At 39.9% G+C, this 9,286-nt stretch overlaps 3 protein-coding genes across 5 annotated transcripts in view; 1 reads left to right on the top strand and 2 right to left on the bottom strand.

Annotated features, from left to right (window-relative positions):
• The window catches only part of LOC106807235, a 9,621-nt gene extending 8,369 nt beyond the window's left edge, over nt 1-1,252 (bottom strand). The window contains exon 1 of the mRNA XM_014809522.1: nt 1,110-1,252. Within this exon, the coding sequence (XP_014665008.1) occupies nt 1,110-1,146 (37 nt within the window). The 5' untranslated portion in view covers nt 1,147-1,252. The remainder of the gene's footprint in view (nt 1-1,109) is intronic.
• A 188-nt stretch (nt 1,253-1,440) lies between these two features.
• Nucleotides 1,441-6,696, top strand: LOC106807240 (galactokinase-like). The gene is made up of 8 exons (XM_014809527.1): nt 1,441-1,601; nt 3,513-3,702; nt 3,812-3,936; nt 4,437-4,570; nt 4,818-4,999; nt 5,246-5,396; nt 5,669-5,831; nt 6,029-6,696. The coding sequence occupies exons 1-8, from the start codon at nt 1,443-1,445 to the stop codon at nt 6,101-6,103; spliced, it is 1,179 nt and encodes a 392-aa protein (XP_014665013.1). The 5' UTR covers nt 1,441-1,442; the 3' UTR covers nt 6,104-6,696.
• The window catches only part of LOC106807242 (REM2- and Rab-like small GTPase 1), a 4,749-nt gene continuing 1,777 nt past the window's right edge, over nt 6,315-9,286 (bottom strand). For all 3 annotated transcript variants that reach the window (XM_014809530.1, XM_014809529.1, XM_014809532.1), the window contains exons 3-6: nt 8,250-8,402; nt 7,932-8,056; nt 7,416-7,552; nt 6,315-6,950 (exon numbers count right to left, since the gene is read on the bottom strand). In XM_014809530.1, coding sequence (XP_014665016.1) covers nt 6,680-6,950; nt 7,416-7,552; nt 7,932-8,056; nt 8,250-8,402 — 686 coding nt within the window. In that variant the 3' untranslated portion in view covers nt 6,315-6,679. The remainder of the gene's footprint in view (nt 6,951-7,415; nt 7,553-7,931; nt 8,057-8,249; nt 8,403-9,286) is intronic.

Below are 9,286 nucleotides of genomic sequence, written 5' to 3'. Positions count from 1 at the left end.
GCGCGAGAGATAGAAAGAGATAGAGACAGAGAGAGATAGAAAGAGAGAGATAGATAGATAGCAAAAGAAAAAGAGAGATAGAAACAGAGAGATAGATAGATAGCGAAAGAGAGAGATCGTGCGTGTGCGTGCGTAAAGGCTACGAGTTAATACGAAGTCAGGGCATCCAATTTTCCCAAGCGGCAATAACCCATCTCTTAGCATTGGGGAACACGAATCGCTTGTCGCTGGAACGATTTACAGGTGGGCTAACAGAGAATTCGGAAATAGTGTTGTATTATCAGCAACCACAGTATTCAACTTCTCCATTTCCACAAAAGTATAGCAGTGTTATTGGTGAATACATTTTTAAAATTACCGAGGAAGTGAAATTGGACGTGATATGCAACACTATACGGCTTTGATCGTCTAAATGATATACAGTATCAGGGTGCGAAATTAACGCGAGTCCGGAGTCAAATACTCCCTGAATAATGTTGGACTCCCTGATTTGACATATGCAGGAGTCCGTATGACTCCCTGAAAATTCTGCCATACTAACTAGTTCGTTCCAGAGCACGGCCTCACAGAATTACTGTACGTTTTTCAGCAAATGTCCAAAGAAAATTTGGCAGACATGCAACCGCATGAATCTTCAAAATATGCACATGCGTTATTGTTAATAATAATATCTTTAATGTTGAACTTCAGACTGCGGAGTCCGTCATTTTGCTGCGGACTTCGTCTTTTTGAGAGTAGGGAGTCCGTTGGACTCCCGTGTTTAAAAGTTAATTTCTATCCCTGCAGTATTCAGTATGACAGTAACTTTAGAATTCATATGAAGCCGACAAAACATGGTCATGGGCTTAGAGTAAGACTTAGACTGTCCTTACAATTTACATATTCCACGCCCGGTCTACGGCATGTATCTTTATGAGTCACGAAAAGAAACGTATATTATTAGTATTATTTAGAAATGTATGCATAAAAAAGGGGAGGCTACTCCGTAAAGGACCAAAGTGAAAAAGAATTAGATGTCTATCCACACAATCAGTTCGCTGTGTCCTGCCACTGCGGTGCCGCGCGAAAACGTTCGTTCGTACAATATTAACATGTCTATCGTCGCATACCTTTAAATCTTTTTAGCAATGGATCACTGACTGACATTCCAGGAGTGTCAGTCGGCTAGCACAGTCTCACTTTTCACAGAAAATTGCAATGTTGGATCGATTTTGTTTACTTGCTCGTCATCGACGACATCTTGCAAAACTGTAATAGGTAAAATGCGACTGACACGTGTGTAACGCGGCTAAATAGTTAATAATCATGTTAAGATAATAATAGCTATAAACTATAATTTATCTAAGTTGTTTTATCGCTAATAATAGCTGAGTTTTGCAATGGAAACAGTACTCGGCTAAATATACCCTTAGTTACGTAACCGACTTTTATATTGAGCCAACATGGCAGCGTCCATTGAAGAAAAACGTATCACGAATTTTGCTCGGCAAAACTTTATTAAACTTTTCGGTAATGGAGATATATGTGCAGTTGCTGCGCCCGGCCGGGTAAATCTGATTGGAGAGCACACAGACTACAATGCAGGCTTCGTTTTGCCCATGGTATATGTCTAAAATCACAGGCACTTGCTCCTTTCCCTGTCTTAGTGTCTACTGCCAGTAGTCAGGGCCCAAGGATAGACTATAGAGAACATGGGTCCCAATAAAACCAATGTGCCTAACCCTAACCCTAACCCTAATCCTAACCCTAACTATAACCCTAACCATAACCCTAACCTATTATATTGATATAATATTATATTTATATTGATGTAAATGACATTGCCATTGGCATTGCATTGGTTTTATTGGGACCCATGTTCTCTATCCTTGAACCGTAGTGGGCCCCTGCATCCACTGGCAGCAAGAACAAGCCCGCACGTACAGCACACACGCGGCCATTGACTATAATAACAACATGGTGCCTAACTCGCCGCCGCAGTTTCCACAACTCACCGTTTTCAATTAGTTACATCTCCGGTGTTCCTGCAGGTGACGCCACCTTTTCCACTATCGTTGGAATCGCGGAAGACTGCTGAACAAGCTACACCCGCCATTTTTGACAATCGGCCTGCCAGAATGCGCTCAAATCACAGAAATTCCTCAAATATACATGCGAAATGATCCTTCGGATGCTACCAGGCAAACGGGCGGCATGCCCAATCGCTGGCGGCTGCGCTGATTGGCTATGACTCACCCGCAATGTCAACAAACGTAGTTGCGCAGTCTGTCTGCACGTTAAGCTTGCTGCAGCCAATCAACGCAGCCGCCAGCGATTGGGCATGCCGCCCGTTTGCCTGGTAGCATCCGAAGGATCATTTCGCATGTATAGTCGCGTTCACACGGTCATGGTTTGGCTCGAGCCAAATGGGCTAGATTTGGCTCGGGCCAAATTTGGCTCGGGCCGGTTTGAGTCGGAGCGTTCACACGTACGCAAGTGAATACTGTCTGTCAAATTCAAATTCAAGTTGAAATAAATTTTATTGCACAAATATCTCACAGATACTTTGGCAGTATGTCGCGAGATGGCATTGTGTACGATTCAGTGTTTACTTCCGTTCCGAGTTCAATTATCAATTTTGAAAACGTGCATCCTGATCAAATTTTTTTTATACCGTTTTGGACTTTATTTCGTCGAAGTACACGTTCGACACTTGCGGCATCTACCGCTCAACCGATTCTACCGCTCTACCGCTCGCCGAAAGCTGGTGCTAAAATTTGGCTCGGGCCTGGTCCGACGTTTTCGATGGGACCAAATCTGGCACGGGCCTAATTAGGCTCGGGCCAAAAACGTCTGTGTGAACGCTCGGCTTGAGCCAAATCTGGCGCGGGCCTAGTTAGGCTCGGGCCAAAAACGTTTGTGTGAACGCGCCTTATATTTGAGGAATTTCTGTGATTTGAGCGCATTCTGGCAGGCCGATTGTCAAAAATGGTTGGTGTAACTTGTTCAGCAGTCTTCCACAATTCCAACGATAGTTGGAAAGTGGCGTCACCTGCAGGAACACCGGAGTTGTAACTGATTGAAAACGGGAGTTGTAGAAACTGCGGCGGCGAGTTAGGCACCATGTTGTTATTATAGTCAATGGTCGCGTGTGTGCTGTACGTGCGGGCTTGTTCATGCTGCCAGTGACTGCATCTGCATATTATTATTATTGAATATTGTAATTTGTATTGACATTGTGTCACTTGGTAGTAGTCTAATGCCAATGGCAATGGTAATGAGACTTGGCAGTAATAAAAATGCTTCAAAATACTATAATATGTATTCCAAAGTCCGAAACCTTTCACATTATTATACTCTTAGTTTATATCACTTTAAAATTTTACATTGACTGAATTTGACTCTTCTATATATTAATTATTATAATTCCAAACGTCACTATAGATTATGACCTGGTGAGTGGTGGGATTTTGCATTGTTTGATAGCTGTACCTGTAGTCTGTATTATCAATAATCATTTCTTTGTTATATAGGCTCTACCTCTTGTCACAGTCATGGTAGGTAGACAAACCAACTCTAACATTTGCCGTATCAGCACACTAGCAGAAAATGTTGATCAACCAAGAACGATTGAATTACAATTACCTTCGGAAAAAGATCAGCTGGCACCAGGAGAACCGTCTTGGGCAAACTATGTGAAAGGTGTCATGGCAAATTACAAAGGCAGGTTTTATTTTTAATCCTGATGTTTCTTGATAAAATAGTACAACCACTAGTATCACGAGAACAATAGTGTATAACAATGACTTTCTTATTTATTTATATATACTAGGCAAGCTGTGTTCATTCGATGCAGTGATTGCATCTTCGGTGCCAGTTGGAGGCGGAGTTTCCAGTTCTGCCGCACTAGAGGTCGCCACTTACATGTTCCTCGATCAGATTTCACAGGATAATGGGGTAGGTCGGCTTTCAGCAGAAACGTACACGGCATCAGGAGCTAATAATGACAAATTTGTCATTATTTGTAGGTCGTTATTTGTGGGTCAAATTTGTCATTATCTGACAAATTTGTCAAATAATGGAAAATTTGTCATTATTAGCTCCTGACGGCATGTAGATTAAATTACATGATGAGTTGAGAAACCTGGACTTGACAGTCTAAAAACCTAAGCAGTTGCAATTTCAAACTAATGTAAAAATGCCACTCCAATATTCCTGGAAATTATAGCAAAGTTACATATTTATGCATTCTGGTAGACTTTTTTAAAGTTATCAAATCACATGTAGATAGTTTACACATTACTTATTGTAATTTAAATAAATATGTGTCCGTTAACGACTAATACTAGCAAACCATCGCCCATTAAGATGTAAACAAAAAATAAAAAGTGAAAAATATTTCTGAACATTTTACAATTGTATTATTATAGACACCATATTTGTGTGCAAAATTTCAGAATTTCAGCTTGAAAGATAAGGCACTTGCTTGTCAGAAAGCAGAGCATGACTTTGCTAGCATGCCCTGTGGGATTATGGACCAGTTTGTGTCATTCATGGCTAAAGAAGGACATGCTCTTTTTATTGATTGTAGGTGAGAGATTACAGAAGCTCTAGATGTCTTACTATGTATACTGTATTATTATCAAAGAGATTTTATGTAATTTCTAATTAAGCATCCAATATTAATGGTTTTACTAATAACTGCATGTGTTATATATTTTATTATCCTTTGACTTTATTATGACTCTATTGCCATTTATAGCAGTTAGTAAATTACCTGCTTTGATCCTTTATTGTATTTCTCAATACATTCTATAATAATTGTATTATATACGTAGGTCAATGGAATCTAAGTTGGTTCCAATGAACGACCCTGGGCTATCAGTCCTTGTTACAAACTCCAATGTTCGACATGAGCTCACTGGGAGTGAATACCCCACGAGGAGGCGGCAATGTGAGGAAGCTGCCCATGCACTCGGTAAAACAAGTCTGAGGGATGCAACCATCAAGGAGCTAGAAGGTTGGTATACAGTGAACGGTTTACCTGAATATTTACCTGGATGCCACCTGTCCCAATGACGACCGTGAACAAAAAAAAAATAATGAAAGTAAAAATAATAAAAAGACTAGTAAACGGACGACTGCAACGCTCGAAAAACAGCTTTAAATCACAGAATTGACGAGCCACTGTCGATCATATTCAGGTCTCTCGTTAGCTCGATTGTGTTTGTATTTTTCTAAATGAATCGAGTCATATTTTTCGTAGGGCACAAGCACGAGTTGTTTGATGAGGTCTACCGTCGTGCCAGGCACGTCATCGGCGAGATTCAAAGAACCGAAGAATCCGTGCTTGCTCTCGAGAACGGCGACTATACGTGCTTCGGCAAGTTGATGATTGCCAGCCATAATTCTCTCAGGTAATTCTTCTTAGGGAACCCTTTACAAGGTAGCCACTTGCATCTTTCTAGCTAGCGTGGAAATTCCCGACTGTCAAAATCCGGGAATGAATAGATGGCGTGTATAGTTTGGGCTGGGGAGCTCCAACTTAGTAGAGCAACTACAGTAACCGTGGTCAGTGGTCAATACTGTACACAGCATTGAAACTGCCGTTTCGATTCACTGCCACCTCCGATCGATGGTAAAATCTCTTTATTATTTGTTTATTTGTTATTTATTTGTTTATTTTTAGGGATGATTTTCAGGTGTCCTGTGTGGAGCTCGATGAACTGGTCGACATTGCCTTATCCGTGAAGGGGGTGTACGGTTCTCGCATGACGGGGGGTGGGTTCGGGGGATGCACGGTCACTCTGCTAAAGACTGAAGCCATAAACCATCTCCAAGATGCCATCAAGGTGAAGTTAAAATGTGATATCTCACTGGGCAATGAATTAATACTAATAGTGGCATTGCTAGTGTGCAATTTTCTTATATTTTTCCACGTAATCTGATATAAGATAAGCGGTTAGGCAGTCGTATTTAGTGAGTTATGTGTGATGCGTTCACATTTGTACAGTATCAACTACTATAAATATGAATTTAACACTTGCAGATTAAATACAGTGGCAGTGCGACATGCTATATCTGCACACCTTGTGATGGAGCTAGGAGAGTCAGACTGGACTGAGAACTGAACCTATATTAAAGTTGTTTAGTTTTTGTATGAATTGTATTCAGACTGAATGAGATTACAGTATTAGTGGCAAATAGTGATTCCATTTATGGCATTTTTTTTATTCCATGTATGACATTTTTGGTATGAATTGTATTTAGACTGAATGAGATTACAGTATTAGTGCCAAATAGTGATTCCATTTATGACCAATGCAAGATCAGAATTATATTTGTGAATCAAAATTTTTATTACAAGTTAGTCTGGAATTGTTAGGTTAACTTTGTTGTATAATCATTGAAATGTACACCTAAATAATATGATAGAAACATGTCATATAAATATATATGTAAAGGTGAGCACAGGAAAGAGTTAAAAAAATATCATTGAATTCTTGCGATAAGATTCTATGTTTTACTTATGTACACTGTAGAAAAATATTACAAATAAAGTTAATATTTTACAATTTTCATATAAAATAAATTATATAATTTCTCTACTATATACACTCAGTATTCTGTGAGTCTACTTAAAAATAATCATTAAAAAAAATTTCCACTACTACGAGAAAGTTTGAAAAATATCGCAGCTTTAAAAGTACAGCACCATCTGATCTTCGTCGCTGTGTCTTTGTTCGTCCGTCTGTCGTTCTGTCTGCAGCACGCCCGCCGCGACCTGGTCTCGTCGCCATAGATACTCGCACAGCGTGTTCAACACCGGCGCCACCTCGTGGACTTCCGTCTGCAGCTCTGACTGTTCGTAGTTGGCAATGTTGGCGATCTTTAGCACAGGGATCTTGTACTGTTGTTCGAACTCGCGTAATTCTTGGTGGGTGACGTCACTGTGTGCTAGCTGGTCGTACCTGGATGATGTAACAGCAAATTAAAGACACAATGTCCAGATCCAACATTAAACTAAAATATTGATTGTAAATCACATGTTAGTGTTTTATATCGATCACAACACAGTACGAATTGTTGTTCTATTATAGGATATTCCACTGTTTACAAAACCCATGAATTTATAATATACTATATATTATCATATTATTATATATTCTATATACCCCTTTGTCTAAAGAAAAATCAATATGCGTTCTATAAGTTCCAACCAATTAGTGAATATAAATAATCAAAGTGACAACAATCTCATTAAGCTAAGCGAGCACATGGTGCATAAAAATTACACAAACGTTAGAATATTCAAATTGAGTGATTTATGCGATAGTATTGCGATATTATTACAGCAGCTAGCATAGCTTATAGCATTATTATTTTATTGATTATATAGCTAACTGCCAAACATGTTGCAGTGCTTCTGGTCTTACTTTGTTCCGAGAACAAGCTTGCAGGTGTTGTCCGAGGGAGAAACAATGCGTGCCATATGCCGGGGAAGGTCCTCAAAACTCCCCCTGTCCGTGAATGAGAAGTGAAATACCACTGCATCTGCATTCTCCTTGCATGCCTGAAACACAAACAATACTAACCATGTGAGCAACCAACAAATGAAATCAGATAGCAAAGTGGATGTCAAGCTTGTTCACACAAAAATTAATGCAAAAACCATTATCCACTAGAAAAACGATTGTAATTGGGTCTGTCAGATCATATCTTGAGAAAAAGTATGAAATTTGAAAACTGAAATTTTACTCCATCCTCCCTCCTTGCCTAAATAGGACTCTTGAATAACTGAATCTATACACGCACTGATATTTGACTTAGGTTTCTCATCATATCTCGCTCATTTGGCAGCAATGGCAGCAATATAATCATCCCCAGATGGAATGGCACAGCAAGTTCGCACGAGAAAGTGGCCGGGTGTTTCTATAACGTAAAAGACTCACTGGAAGGATGTGATCAAATTTCTTCAGTGCTGCATCGCCTGCGTCCCAGAAGTGTAGGCGAAACATAACAATCTTGTTAGTCTGAACAAGCTTTGCTGGCCAGTAGACAACCTGAGTCTGAATACCTAGAAAATGGAAACTTACAGTATTACCTGCTTGTTATAAATTGCCAAGCTTTCTAAGAAAACATCTGCGAATGAGAGATACATGAAATAATATCTGGGAGACAAACATTTCTGTGTGCATGTGTGCGTGGGGGGGATGATACTGCAATTAATGTTAAGAACAACAACATATAAATGGTGGAGCGCATTTTACCTGGAGTTTCAGAATGCATTGTAGGGACTTCATTGCCTGATAGTTTTGCTAATGCACTGGTTTTACCGACACCTGAACGGCCAGATACGAAAATCTTATATTGAACATCAGATGAGCTGAACTGAACTGGCAACAGAGGTTCTTCAAGGAGACCTGGAACAGAAGCAGAGAATGGTAAAGCAATCATAGTACCCACACAGCGAACGGTGCATGCATGTTTTCAATGTGGGTGCAGGGTGTAGCTGAGCTTCTACTACTTAGTATTTGCATGCTATGTTTGCTTGGTTTCATTTGTGATGTCGGATCCTCTGTCACAGCATTTTCCTATGAGACACCTATTTCCTTTTGGTTTTCTGACTGTGTCCTGGAGTTTGAGGTATAGAGCAGAGGTTATGACCAATTACCACATTGTAATAATTGTTAAATTTATGTCATATCCATGGCTTTATCAGCATCCATGAAATTTATATATTATCGAGTGATATATTTATGAACGTTTTTGGATAGGAAGGCTTAGCTTGCCCAGCTATAAGGAGGAACTGGAACTAAATACATTTATTATTGGTGGCAGGTTGAGCATCTAAAGGCAAGTTATAAATGCACTTACAACTACATGCAATCAGTTGCTAAATGCCCAGCTATAATAATATAAACCGTATCAATATGTTCAACAAAACAGAGCTATTTCACTGACGCTGAGAGGGTCTATGTCCCCCAGGGTACTGCCGGAACGTACCCTAGTACTATCTAATATGCCGGACCGTACCTCGCCTACTCCACTAACGAGTCTAGGGAGTCGCCTACGCCTACTCCCTAACCCTAACCCTAACCATATCAAATAGTTATCAGGCAGGGGCGTAGCCAGTATGTAGCACTGTAGGCCCGGGCCTACACTTTTTTTGGCCAAGTTATCTTTTTTTTTTAAACACCCATAATTCAAATCCATAAGCTTGCTGGACGAGTTTTTCAGAGTCTATACAGGAAAAACTATTGAAATGAACGTAGCAAGAATATGGCTAAATTATGTGACCTATTCT

Source organism: Priapulus caudatus, unplaced genomic scaffold, assembly GCF_000485595.1.
Source record: "Priapulus caudatus unplaced genomic scaffold, Priapulus_caudatus-5.0.1 Scaffold202, whole genome shotgun sequence".
NCBI lineage: Eukaryota > Metazoa > Priapulida > Priapulimorpha > Priapulimorphida > Priapulidae > Priapulus > Priapulus caudatus.
Note: the sequence above shows the minus strand (reverse complement) of the source record. Positions and strands in the feature narration are given on the sequence as shown.

Excerpts from the sequence above, each read along its gene's own strand:
- LOC106807240 (XM_014809527.1), top strand. The coding sequence starts at position 1,443 with ATGGCAGCGTCCATTGAAGAAAAACGTATCACGAATTTTGCTCGGCAA. Across the intron at positions 1,602-3,512 it reads CAGGCTTCGTTTTGCCCATG|GCTCTACCTCTTGTCACAGT; the intron begins GTATATGTCTAA and ends TTTGTTATATAG. Across the intron at positions 3,937-4,436 it reads AGATTTCACAGGATAATGGG|AATTTCAGCTTGAAAGATAA; the intron begins GTAGGTCGGCTT and ends GCAAAATTTCAG.